The sequence below is a fragment of the Pelecanus crispus genome, chromosome 7, assembly GCF_030463565.1.
Source record: "Pelecanus crispus isolate bPelCri1 chromosome 7, bPelCri1.pri, whole genome shotgun sequence".
Classification (NCBI taxonomy): domain Eukaryota; kingdom Metazoa; phylum Chordata; class Aves; order Pelecaniformes; family Pelecanidae; genus Pelecanus; species Pelecanus crispus.
This window is the reverse complement of record NC_134649.1, coordinates 47,451,454-47,465,979: the sequence shown is the minus strand read 5'-3', so window position 1 is coordinate 47,465,979 and position 14,526 is coordinate 47,451,454. Positions and strand designations below refer to the sequence as shown.

Sequence of the window (14,526 nt, the reverse complement as noted above, 5' to 3'; positions counted from 1 at the left end):
GTAGAACCATAGAAATAATTATGTAAGAAAGACTGGAGAAGGAAGTTTGATTAAAGTTATACATTAAGAACCATAAATGCGGGATAGAGAACTTAAATGATTTTGTTATGCTTGCTATTGGCATTTCATTAAAGGTAATAAGAACACATATTCAAACTTCTTGACGAAAAAAGGCAAAAATCCTAAAAATTCATGGGGTCACCGTTACTCAATGCAAAGAATGAAATACTAACAGCAGTGTACCATAGGTATTTGCTTTAATACAATTGCTAAGTTAAATTAATGAAAAGTAATGCATTCGGTGACAGGGAAAAGAGGTTGTACTTAGAAGGTGAGATACTTGGTCTCCCAGATCAGAAATGCAGAAAAGTATCTGATACCCATATTGATTTTAAATCTCACTGCTTCACTGAGAAAACTGTCTAGTTCAGGTTATCAGGAATATAAACTATGGGCACTAGCCCATCGCAGGAAGGCCCTTTGCCCTTGGCCAATGTGTTGTGCTCAACACTGGCACTCGCAGTTGAAGAAGAAAGAGTGGCTGATCAAGTGAATTCAGTGGATGGCTGTGAAAAATGGTCTAAGCACTGAAAAACGTTTCTTACCATTCAGAGTGTTATAGTCATATGCTCACTAAAAGGAATGGTAGTGTTTTGTGGACAGGTTAAATAAGGGAGTACAAAATCTCATCTCAGTGATTTAAGAGCATTGTTACCGTATCACACAAAGTCACTGAGGTAATGTGCTTTTTTACCCTGGTAAGTACAAAAATATCTTCTCTCATTCAGTCTCCCCATTTCTCCACTTTTGAGTATTGGTGTCCAGCCTTTTGGCATGGCGACAGGGCATAAGCATGACTCTGGAAATATTTATGGAATGTAAACTATAGGACTAACTCTGAAAGCTGGCGCTGAGGAGACACCAGAAGAGGAGTTCTCTGTGTATAGTGATCAGTTGTCTTCAGCTCCTTGACTGCAATATTTCTTCGTCATCCTGGGTCTCCTCCGCAAAAATCTGCTGGGGTTGTTCCGCTTAGCTCCCCTTCTCCATGAACAAGTTCTTTGTAAGGAAGAGTAAGAGGAGCAGCTTGGGGTGCTAGAGAGAGGATCAAGACATGGAGACTCAGGCTTGTTCCTCTTTGGCATTGTTTTGTCCTTTGCCTAACTGGCTGAGTGCCTTGCAATAAACTAGGAGAGGACCTGTCAAGGAAGGAGCTGAGCTGAGCTGAGCTGTCCTGGCTGCCCATGGACAGCCGGAGTCACCCTGCAGTAGGGCCAGCTGTAAGTACGTGCCCTTAAGAAAAGGCAGAGAGTGACTACCACTGTATTAAGCCTGGTAAGCCGGGTCCGAATCAAAAAAAAAAAAAAAAAATCAGAAAATGTTTTTGAGCAAATGGTTTGTTCTTCTGTCTGTTCTTGTTTCTCTGGTTTTCCCCAGAGAAGAAGCCCCTTTGGTTTTGTCTTTCTCACTGGTTCCTTTTCTCACCAGTTCCTGCCACTCCCCATCCTCACATTAGTCACTTCTTATTATAATTTGTATAGCTTTCCAAGAATAAGCAAGAAGATCCCTGTACTTCAGTAGCTTTGTTGGCTCTAAGGCACTTAAATATGTCTTCCGTTTAATGACTGTTGGAATTTTTTCTGCATAGTATTACAGAGAGCTCATTAGCAAATGGCATGTGTGAAATCTCTAAATAGTACGAAATGCCAGTGCCATCTGTATAGTTTGGATACTCTGGTCTGTGGTGAGGAGCCTAGTATGATTTTGCACGTATTTCTGGGGAAATATGAGGGTATTTGAGATTGCAAAGCCTCTGTGAAACTGGGCAAGTTTGAAGAATTGATTTCATACACTGTGTTGCCAAGTCTCTGTATTTGATCACTGTTGCCATACCATGATGCAGTCATGTCACTTATTTTAGAACTGTTCTCATGATTACGCTGTTACATTTACCCCATTTATTGTATTTATGCTGTCCTATTTATATTTCTTAATTATTTTAAATTTTTCACAGGAAATGTATCATCAATAAAGATATTTTTCTTAATATTCAGGGAAGGATCCAAATTGAAAATGGTGCACTCACAATATCAAATCTAAATCTGACAGATTCTGGCAGATACCAATGCATAGCTGAAAATAAACATGGTGTCATCTATTCGAGTGCAGAGCTCAGGGTTGTAGGTAAGATTTTCCGTTTTTACTAAAACACAAACCTCATTCTCCCTCTCCACACACCCTCTCCACCTGCCTCTTATTCCACCTCGTCGTGATCTCAAATTTAACTCACTCAGATGCTATCACTGAAATAAACATTTTTGTCAACCTAATATCTTTATCTGCAGTGCCGAGGAGTTGACTCATCTGCTTCCAGAGGATTTGCAGTCCAATCATTCATTGCTTTAAAAGAGAACACAGCTAAATTATTAATTAGGGGAAAAGCAGAGATGGGGGCTTGGACACAAGCCTGAAGATTAAAACCTTAGCTCACGTGGTCTGGAGGCAGCACTGGCTCAGCACATCAGTCAGCTGCACTCACCTTCTGCACCGTGGCTCCGGTGCTCCCAGGGGAGCCGTGGCATTTAAAAGCAATAGGCCGCTCTTGTGTGCAGCCTTTCTTGATCAAGGGGACAAGGGATTGTCATTCAGTCGTTCAGACGGGGTGTGCTTGAGTCTAAAATGGTGACAAGTGTTTGTTTGAGGGAAACACTGAACTCGTGACTGCCTTATGCACTCATATTCTTGTGTGATTTCTACCTCCAACGTAGACTGATTTCAAAAGTAAGCCTGTAAGAGCAGTGTGTTTTGGGGTTGTGAGTTATTTCCTTTCTCTCGTTAAGATTGCAGTCAGTCAGCAGATTCCTCCTTCAGCCTTGGTCTCTTGAAATACTGCATTTCCTTTTGAAATTCACTGTTAGTATAAGTAGAAGCCATGTGCCTTCTTAACTGTTAGTTAATGCAAACTATACCCATTCAGAATGAGCTGCGCTGTAATTCTGCGCCATCTAACATACCAGATCTGACATGCATTCTCGCACGAAACTAGAAGCCTACCAGTTCCTTGAGTTTTAATGAGACTGCTGGTGTTGACTGCCCTCCCTGGACTTAGACAAGTCATGTAGGCTGACATTCAGCAAAGCGTAAAGTTAGGCATGTGCTTAACACTCGTTGGGTTCAGTGAAATTTAGCTCAGATGAAGCCGGTGTGATCTGCTGTGCATGCTTCATTAGGTGACGTACTCTGCACAACTGAGCCCTTGACTTTTGTACTGAGATAGGGAGGAGAAATGCATCATTGTCCAATAGAAGATCGGTTGAATTAACTAATTCATGTTTTTAATTATGTTTGGAAGCTGAGAAGTGTCATGTAAGTGCTAAATAGTAGTATCAGTAATATAATTAAAGGTGCTTTATTTCACTGTTACTATCCCTTCTGTTTTAGCTTCTGCTCCAGATTTTTCCAAGAGTCCAATGAAGAAACTGATCCAGGTTCAAATAGGCAGCACAGTTACTTTTGAATGCAAACCCAAAGCTTCCCCTAAGGCCAAATGCTCCTGGAAGAAGGGAGGTGAGCAGCTACACGAAAATGAAAGGTATCAAGTTATATTGGTTTATTTGTTTTAATCTGACAAAGCTTGTTTGTGTCTTTTTATGCAGTAGTGTCATCTGTAGATCCAAATAGTTGTAAAGTCTCTCTGAAGTCTGTCTAGCTGGGCATGTTGTTTGGTAGTTTTTTAATTGTTATTGTATCTGAGCACTGAGAGTACATGCATATTGCTTTCTTTAAGGTAAAGGGGCAGATCTTATTTTCAGTTTCATGCAGCGTGGCCTTATTTAGAGAGAACCAGGTACTGATAGAAAACTGGAAATACAAAGCTTATAAAACAGTACTTAAAGCCTTCAACAAAATACTCCAAAGATGCTGGCAAGGAGGCAGATGAGGCATGTTACAGCCATGGTGATAATGTGGCTGAGAGAAAAAAAGGAGATTTTAAAAAAAAAAAAAAAATCCAGTTGGCAAAAGTTAATAATTGGTAGGTCCAGAATAGCTGACTCTTAATGTTCTAATATTTTGATTTTTACCATTCTAGTACTGTGTTTATTTTTATGGAAAAAGTTATTACAAAAATGACTCGAAATTGTAGGTGACACACACACACACCCCAAAAAAAAGAACTATGCAAGGTTTTCCAGGTGATTGCAAGACGGACCTCATAAACCCAAGCTGAATGGTGACAGATGAAAATCACTATTGGCAAATGTGTGATAGACTTTGGAAAGAAAAGGTAAAATAGTAAACCCACTTGTATCCAAGTGGTGTAAATTAACTGGGAACACTTAGGAAAGTGATACAAGCGTCACGATGCACCGGTGGGTGCAAACATCTGCATGCGTTATCAGTTAAATAATAGAGCGGTGATACGTATGGGACAGAACAGAAAGTAACTTCTAAAATTTTGTTAAGCCATTACAAAAATTCATTCCTTTGGATATTGTGTTAAGTGCTGGTCATCTTCTCTCAGAAATACGTAGTAGAGGTGGAAGTCGGATGGGTGATGAAAATATTTAGAAGTGTGACTAATGGACCTCTAGTCAGTTCAGCGATTGAAAAGATTAAGATTGTATGACTTCAGGAAGAACCAAGAGGTGTGTGAAAGAAAATGAGATGTGTACTCATTATGAATGTACTTGTTCATACATATACTTAATTTTATGTGCATGTTGTTCAGATGACAAGAGGAAAAGAAAATTAAAATACACCTTCAGGTTCTTCTCAAGCAACCATGAACTTTATCTACCAATGATAATGTATGTTGCCATTTCTTTAGTGTTTACATGCTAGTGAATGTGTTTTGGTGTTAGTAATTCTCAGCGGAGAGTTTGTGATTCACCTATATCCTCAGCTGTTGACTTCCAACAATATGTAAACATTTTTTCCAGCAATAACCGTTAAAGCATTATTGAATTAGTCATAAACTAAAATCGCACAAGTCTACTGATTAAACTGTCTAATCAAAGCGTACGTCTCTGCACTTTGGAGCAGCCATTTGCTTTGCATCTCTCCGGCATTAGGGATTGCTGCCTTTTCAAGCTTTCTGGTTTACATTTCAGTATTTCCATCGACTGGGAGTTTCAGGTAGTGAACTGGGACAGGGAAAAAAAAAAACCTTTGGATGAAAGGTGTAATTAAGATAGTTACATATCTGATTTAGCATGAAACTAGGCAGTTTGGTACTTAGGATGTTCCAGCTGCAGCACTTCAGCACTCAGTACGGGCTGTGAAAACTGAGGAGCAGAATAACTCTTGGGGAGTTCAGTCTGCCCTGAGGTCGGCCTTTCTGCAGCTGGTTGCTGGAGTATCTGAGTTAGACACAGGCTGTAGTCACAGCAACAGCCACAGAAAGTCATAGGGTGTGCCTGGCAGCAGTGAGGACAGGATGACTGCAACGCTCTGGTATCACCCCGTACTTGGCAGGATAATTCAGGGACAGTGGTATCACTGAAGTGTCCAGAAGTCCAGACATGAGACTGAGGAAACTGAACATTTTGGTTTTGAAGGAGGATTGCTATGGCAATGTGCTGTGATTTCATGAATGTACCCCTGCTCCTCTAGGTCTTTGTGTTAGGTTTTATAAAGCTTAGCCTATCATCGGGAAGCTGTTTCTGAACCAGGTGAAATTCTTCTAGTCCTATTCCTGTAAAACACCGCATCCTGGTTTTATTTTGAAATTTCTAAATGCAGAAGATGCTACCAGATAAGTCAAAACTTTTAGAGGCTGCGATTGGGACCATTATTTGCTCCATTGTAAGGCTAGAGGTCTCTGCTTGTACCCAAAAGGTTTGGACACTTGCTGTCATCTTGATCGGTGTAGCTCTGGCTCTTTCTTCGCAGGGACCGCAGTAGTTTTCATGTGTTCAAGTGTTAAGTGTTGTCAAATGTGGCAATTTGGCAGATTAGGCATCTGTCATTATAGAGCTTGACACGATACCGCAGACTCGCTAGCTGGCTGCATGCCTGCAAGCAAGCCAGCGAAATCTCATTCAGTATAACACTGGTTGGTTTTTCTTTCTATGTGAAACCTCCCATCGTCTTGTGATGACATAGTATCACACTGATAAATAAGTCTATAACACAGGGCCACAACAATCTCTAAAACTCATGTGAAACCTGTTGCTTTTTGATGAGTCTCATTTGTTCTTATTTTATGGTCACTTTTGTAAAGCATGTACATAAATTCATAGCACTTGATATTCTCCATTTAGGAAAATCCCTAGTTTTCATCCCCATACCATTTCCATACAAAGGCAGGCAGGAAGAATGGTATCCTTCCTGTTCCTGCGTGTCTCTTGCTGGAGCTGTCATCAGCCTCCAGATAACCTGTGTCAGTTTGATTTGTGATATTCAAAGCTGCCAGGCATGCCTGGGCTTTGCAGGGCTCCACACATGTGCAAGAGAAGAGCATTCCAGCCACCACTTCTGCATTGCTTTGTGAGCTGTCTGTCTGGATAGGCATCAGACCTGGTCTTAATGGTTGCTTTGGATTGCCCTTCAAAAGCAGTACCCACCAGTTTCATTTGTGGTGATGGTACCAGGCTAAAGAAAGTAATGTTTAGGTTCTGAAAATGTATTGATCATACATGATGCTGCCTGCTTAGATTTATGAACATAAATGATGGCTTTTAATTCTGCTAAGTGCAGGTATTTCCAAAATATGGCCCAAAGTGTTTCCTGCTATATTTTTGACAGGACACTGTAAATGGCTTATAGAGGAAACATAATAACAAGCCACTAATCCTGAATTAATCTAAATGAAGTACACTTGCCTTCAGAGAAAAGCAGAAATGTGATTCTTTGCAGAAAGCACTGGAGTTCATTACTGTCTGCTATGAATAATTGCAATTCATGAATTTCTTGCAGTTCTACAATTCTTGCAATTCAGGAAAGTGTTTCCAATTAGCAGTAGATTTTTCAACCATTAACTACATTTCTAATGGAGAAGCCTGTTTGCAGGGGGTGTCTTTTTTAATTGCAGAAAAAGGGAGGAATGAGTTCCAAACAGGGTAATGCTGGCCACAGAGGTCCAGCATGCTCTTTACCTAGGAGAGGTAGGGGAGGCAGAAGGAGCTTAATTGCATTTGGAGCTCAGACCTACAGTAGTGTTCAGGCTCACAGAGCGCTCCTTAGGAGAGACAGACAGAGATTGAGCGTGAGATGGAGACTGGCATTCCCCTCCATTACAGTTGCCACTTGCTTGTAAAGAGCAAGAGGGGAAATCACAGTCTTCAAAGAGTGCAGCCAGTTATTTTGTCTCCGTGGATAAATAACATACAGTTTCCCAAGACTATTTGCCCTATGAGTAGTTAAAACCATATTCTTCTTGATTTCGGTAGGTCTGCTTGTGGTATAGCGGAGTTATTCAGCGTTGGTAGAAAATGGGGACAGTGTAGTGCTTTGTTTTTCATGTAAACGTACACAAATGTTGGAGCGTGTCCTCTTCTGAGGATGTGCCAGCACGCTCCATGAGCACTCTGGTATAGATACCATGGTTAGACCATGCTAGTTTGGACTGTACCTAAACTGGGCAGGCTTTCTGGAAGGCTTAGAGGCCAAACATGGCTTAGCATCAGGGTAGAACGAGTCCTTAATGTCAGCTGTAAAAGTGAAACTGTCACATAAGATGCAGCAACATGGATAGAATCGGTATGTTTTAAGAAAATTCCCATTTAAGTAATAAAAATGAAGCACAAATACTCCATTGCCTCAATGTATTCGTAGTATTTCGTCGTAAGAGAACTTACGTTTTGCTGGAGATACTGACCGCATTATGTTAATAAAGCCTGAAAAATTTTCATTTTGATGGGACTGTTGGTTGTATTCTTAATTTATTTTTAAATGGTGCTGCGTTTTCCATATGTAGAAGATTTAGATAATGACTCAGTAAATTTTAATTACATGAGCTGAATAAGGTATGTCTTATGGAGGGAAGAAAATGTAATTCAAAATGGATTCATGAGCTCTGGACTGAGAAATCACTCAACATTGAAGAATACAATCTTGCTTCTTGTTAGTTTTGCAAAATATGCGACTTTTTTTTTAGAATATCTTGAATAAAGAGAGCTAGACAGTAAAGAGCAGTGGAATACAGAGAGAAGTGGAAGCATAGGGATCACTGTAGAACATGCAGAAGGAAAGACAGAAAATGGGGACTAAATTAATTGGGTATTGAAGGAAGATATGCTTCCCACCAGAATGCAGTTTTGGACCTTTGAAATAAATCATTTTGGGTGATGTAATGAGCATAATAATCAAGAATTAGCAAGAATTCTCTTGTCTTTAATGACTGCCAGTCAGGTACTGAGGATACCTGATTACCTGGGACAGTTAATTTTTCACCCCATATTATGGTTATAATGTGTACCACCACACTGGGAGCAGGTTGTACTTAGGCTGTTCCTTGCCAACCATCTCAATTTATAACGCCTTTAAAAAATTTCTTTAAAGTATGTTTTATCTGGCATCATTAAGCCACAACTAGGTTTTGTTTATTCCAGATTAATCTGGAGCAGCTTCTACTGATAGCAGGCCATAGCCCCCAGCATCTCCAGGTAGAGAAAGCAGAGGATGCAAACTGTAGTAGCCTTCATGTACCTTCTTCTGTGTTGAAAAGCTGGCCCAAGACACTTCCATCTCCAGATGGATGTGCTTTTATTTTTCTTTTTATCCTCCAAAAAGGGAAGATTAGCCATTTAACAGAGGTTAAATACACTTGCTACTAGTTTAACTCATCAAAAACAGAAGACATACCAAAATATGCTGCAACCTAGATAACCCCTTTAAAGGTTTCTGTAGAAGTTTTATGTATGTATATGATTTTTGATTGATACATAGAACTAAAGAGTTGCTGCATGTTGGCTGTAGTGGGTCCTGTGCTCCTGGCTCAAATACCTGACTGGAAACAGATTAATACAAGGGGTTTTGAGATCATGTGGAACGGTGTTTCACCTGTATTATTCCGAGATGTTTCTAGATTTACCAGGACTAGAAAACGATGAAAAGATACTGCAAACTTTAACTTCACTGAAAGACATTCCAGTGCAATTCTATTTAAAATCTCCAGTTTCAGCATCTTTAACTGTGGCAAAGTGATGTCAAATTAAGGGGGAAAGAAAAGAGGAGAAAGAATTCCTGATAAAATGTTGCACGATTCTTAGAAGTATGAGTTACTGGTTTTATCTTCCCTACGCTTTGAATTAAGTATTTTTATTTCATTTTGCGTTACAGTTTGAAATGCTGTGATGTGGAAAGTAATGCATTTACTTACCAGTACTTCAATAGGAGCTTTTTTTTTGCTGACTTCTTGTTAATTAATCTGGTTTAATTTAGTTGGAATTTGATTGATATATAAAAAGGCAGTTTTGACCCACTTTTCCACTGTTCCTTTGTACTGAAGTGTTATGAACTGGAAAGCAATATGTTTATTATCATATCAATAAGGATCTAAAATAGTTGGCTTTTCTGCTGAATAATCTGACAAAAAGGCAGTGATTACTTTGATTATGTCTGTTATTTTAGTAATAAAGTATTGTCGCAGGAAGATGAGCAAATTTGCATTCATTAACAGTTTCATTAATGACACTAAATTTCAGGTGGCAGCCTTGTTGTCTTGGATCCTGAGGCGTATTCTGGCCCTTAGTCGTGTGGATATGGTTGTACTGCACTGACATTTCAATTTAACAGGACTTTGGTCAGTAAGGTAAAATGACACAAACCTCTAGATAATGCTGTCCCAGTTCTCTGAGCAAGTAGGTATGGGGCCAGTGAATGCAGAATAGCTCGAATATTCTTACACTACAGATGCTGAAGTTGAAAGATCTCTGACTGGCATCCTGGAGCACCACTTGCCCTCTAGTCCCAGATGATACTCATTTCAATATCCGAAAGTATGAAAATTTGATGCAGTCTGTAACAGTAGTGAAATACGTTATCAGTATGAGAAGTAGATCTGCTCATTTCACAGTTGGATTTCTCCATGGTCAGTTACGACTAAGATAACTAATAAGAAATTATTATGTAATGTATAAAACCTGACAGACTGGGCAGAATTGATGGAGACTGTAACCCCACTGAAGCCTCTCAGCTATCTGGAAGGTCTGTAATACCAAATACATGCTCCTCGTTTGGGTGGAACAGGAAGACTCATAGTTTTACCAACATGGGCCTCTCAGGTCAGGAACCCTGAAGTCCTGAAGTTGGTTAATCCCTCTCCCCGTTCTGTTGACCTCAGTCGGAGAGCATGGGCGTGAGTTAAGACATTTGGCTGTTGTAGGTTTGTTTATTTGGGGTTTTTTTGTGCCATCTCTTTGACTATTGGAAAAAAAGAATTTTCTCAAAGATTAATTCCCCATGATTTTGCTCAAGACTTAGCAAGAGATGATGATTTTGTCAATTATGTTTTGATCTGAGGACCAAAGAGGTCCTAAATCAATCTCCAGTTGTGCAAATGGATATGTGCCAAAGCATTATTCCACCAATTATCTCTATTTTACAGGGCTAAAAGTTTCTGCCATTTGCTAGTGCATCAAAAGTGTGCAGGTTGTTGAAAACGGAATTCACTTTGAAAATTGCTGGCCTTCAGTCAGATGTATTGGAAAAACACTTGTAGATGCAGGGAACGCCAAAGGTTGTGTTATTTTTTTGTGCTAGAGATCTAGATCACTTCCTGGCAGCGGGCCAGCCATAGTACATTTGTTTTATCCCAGTGTGTGAATATCTAATAATTTTAAGTATACTAAAAGCTTCAGTTTGTCTTAACGTTTCAGCAGGAGGGGGTAGAGCCATTTCTGGGTTTAGTGTTTTCATAGGCTGCACTGCGTTTCCTGTTTTGTAATTGAAAAAGTAAAGCGTTTCTCTTTTTAATTTACCTGTAAAGATTTTATTTTGACAATAATTTTTTTCTAAATTCATTTGTTGTTGTTGTATTTTTTTTTTTTAATTCTGGAAAAAACCTTGATTCTTAATTATATCTCGGTTTTAGTAAGCCTATTGCTTAATTATTTTAGGCAAGCTAGACTTGCAGGTAGCTCAGAGCATTCTGAATGTAATTCATTTTAATTAAATAGACATTTTCTGGTTTATAACCCAATCCTATTTTTTCTTTTTCTGATCTCGGGCTTTGTCAACACTGTTGGGTTTTTATTTGGTTTTGCATTTTTTTCTACTGGAAACTGCTTCAAAGCAGATGAGGCAATACAAGCCTTTGCAAAATATACAGATAGCTAGAAAGTCCAACAACTCAATAGCTTGCTTGCAGCCATAATTGATATATTTTAATCCCTTTTATTGACGTCGTTATAATTACCTATAAAATGTATTAATCATGTCTTTAATGCATTTCAAATAACTATAAACCATATGGTAAGATTTAATTAATTATAAATGTTCCATCTAATATAAAGTGCAGCCAAATATTACTTAGGAATTTTCCGAAACAAGTTAATAAGCCTCAGGGAGGTCAGCTGTGCTGACACTGATGCAGCACATCCGCCTTACAAATATGCTTCCAACGCCTCCACGTTGGCTTAGGTATCTCAGTATACGTTGGAATCATAGAATCATAAAATCATAGAATCGTTTAGGTTGGAAAAGCCCTTTAAGATCATCCAGTCCAACCATTAACCTACACTACCAAGTCCACACTAAACCAATCAAGGGTAGACTAGACTGAACCATGTCCCCAAGTGCCACATCTGCCCGTTTTTTGAACACTTCCAGGGATGGGGACTCCCCCACCTCTCTGGGCAGCCTGTTCCAATTCTTGACTACCCTTTCCGTGAAGAAATTTTTCCTAATTTCCAACCTGAACCTCCCCTGGCGCAGCTTGAGCCCATTTCCTCTCGTCCTATCGCTAACTACATGGGAGAAGAGCCCAACACCCCCTCCCTGCCCCCTCCTTTCAGGGAGTTGTAGAGAGCGATCAGGTCTCCCCTCAGCCTCCTCTTCTCTGAGCTAAACAATTCAACGATGGTTACTTCCAAATGTAAACTGATTAAATTGTCTGTCTATCTGTAACTCTCTTTCTCCCCCAAATGAGCTGCTTTTGTCTGTTGTTCTAACAAGGTGACTTGTTCTCTGTTGTAATTTGCGTCTGGTAATTTCATTACTCTATCACCCTTGCCCAAAGGAAATGTATCTCAGCTACAGTGTTGAGTGTTGCAACACCTTTTTTTAAGAAAAAATAAAATGCAATTCAAAGTAATTAAGAAAAACAATTAAAAGTTGTGCTTATTTCTAGAGTATGTTTCATTGTAAATAGCAGTGCAGCTGTGGAAGGAATCCAGACTCCTGCTTTCAGACGTTTCAAATGCAGTCTCCATGTGGCCTTGAGGATTAGGTGAACTTGCTATTACCGGAAAGGAGCAGCATAACTACGGAGCCAAGATAGACTCCTACTGCCATGGTCTGCGGTTAGTGAACATGGTTTTGGAGGATCAGAGGAGTTAAGGGTGATGGATAAGATCACTGAACCCATCAAACTCCAGAGTCATGTTCTGCTGCCCTTACTTACCAACTTAATTATTCTCTGAAATACGGATTCAGCTGAATTGCTTTTTAAAAAAAAATACCATTGTAACACTGTATTATTTATAATATAAATCACTATAAATAATTAATGACAGTGCAGCTTACTGAAGCATATACCTTTTATCAGCCAACTTTTATTTTGGCAATGCAGTTAAATCTCAGGTGGTACGTTCACCAGGTGTGTCTTAGCCGTGCCTGCCTTCGGTCCTAAAAGTCTCTACAGGCTTGCCCTGCAGCCAGTGCTGTGGTTTCAAGCTTGCATTATCCTTCGTCAGCTACCGTAACACATGTGGAGCTTGACATGGAGAATTGTCCACGCTGAGCTTTTAGTTACAGTCTGTGAATGTCGGAAGAGCAAGGAACCTGGTTTTTCAAGTGAGCATCCTGCTTATCCCATGCTTGGGACAGGTTTTGAGAAGAAAGGCAGTGGTCCCAATTCCCACCTAACACAGTAGATTTCCCCATCTACTTTTTGTAATACATATTTAACTATAGAGAACTGAATCTCAGTTGGGACAAATGATGGAGATCCATTGATACTAATTTACCTCAAGTATGTTAAAAATAAAAAGAGCAGGGGTAAGTATTTAATTAATTTTGAACTGAACAAAGCAGCAGGTTAACAATGACAGTTGGACTGATGATCTTAGAAGTCCTTTCCAATCGTAATGATTCGTAGTTTTGCTTTCATTAAAAAATAATCCAGCCACCAAGCCAGGAAATACAAAATTAACTGTTACTCTCACCTTAATTGGTTTAGTGGTGGACTTGGTAGTGTTAGGTTAACAGTTGGACTTGATCTGAAAGGTCTTTTCCAACCTAAACGATTCTATTCTATTCTATTCTATGGAGTACATGCAAGTGAGAAGGCAAAATCCTCATGACCCTTCTGCGAAAGGGAAGATACAGCAATGTTAAGTATCATGACATTTGGTGCCTTCTCAGCTGATACTTACTCTGACACTGTGTAAGGCTCCAACTACTGCGGTTGGAGGTTTGCCTGGAGCGTTGCTGTTTGCTGTTCTGTTGATTCTGTGTAGCTGGATGTGGGTGTTTGGGGCATTTCCAAAATGCCTTCTAGCTAAGGTGCTTAGGGACCAACAGAATAGCCTTGCTTTGATTCATTTGGTGCCTTTGAAATGGATTGATGTGATTGGAGATAGAATTAGGCATATCAAGAAAATGTTGTTTACTCTTTTCCTTAATTATTCTGGACATTTTTATGTACAGTTAGTTATATAGCTGCTCCAGGTTATCTCAAGGAAGACTTGGTAGAAGGGCCCGCATCTAAGGATATGACAGATAGGAGGACCAGAAATACAGGAAGAGGGAGTCAAATTAGCCAGTGCTGTTGTCTAGGTTGTCATCTCTACTGCTGGGATACTGGTGCTCTCCTGTCTATATCATTAATGCAAGTCATCTTTTGTCCACATCTTCTGTAAGCATCTTTCTGTTTTGTTCCATGCTATCTGTCCATTAGGCATGATTCCCTCTGGTGGAGTTTGTGTGGGGTGGAGGGAATTTTCTTTCCTTCAAGTCATTCCACAAAGCGTACCTCTACCATGTCTGCAGGTCACTCCTGCTCAGTGTGGGTGATAAACTGAGACAGAAGTCTGCAACAGTGTGAAGTCTCAGTTTGCTTTCTAAACAAATACTGAGTTTGTGCTTGCATGGACTAAATCCTGCTTTACAGAGTCAGTTGTGCAAATGAGCTATTGACGTCAATGCAGTATGTGTTAGGCTTGTATATAGGAACACTGAAAAGTGCAAAATGTGGATTGTTTATGAAAAATCCCATTGCATCATCCTAAGAATGATACGCAGTTACTTCAGAGTTACCGTGCAAGACTGCATGAGGTAAACACCGCAGTTGAAAATCATTCTAGTTTCAACTGGTGCAGCTGAAAAAGATGGAGTTAATGCGGGATTTCTCTCTCTCTCACA

At 39.7% G+C, this 14,526-nt stretch overlaps 1 protein-coding gene across 1 annotated transcript in view; it reads left to right on the top strand.

Moving 5' to 3' along the window:
* Positions 1 to 14,526, top strand: part of CNTN3 (contactin 3) — a 162,935-nt gene that overhangs the window by 131,696 nt on the left and 16,713 nt on the right. Inside the window, exons 8-9 of the mRNA XM_075714605.1 lie at positions 2,055 to 2,184; positions 3,442 to 3,592. Coding sequence (XP_075570720.1) covers positions 2,055 to 2,184; positions 3,442 to 3,592 — 281 coding nt within the window. The remainder of the gene's footprint in view (positions 1 to 2,054; positions 2,185 to 3,441; positions 3,593 to 14,526) is intronic.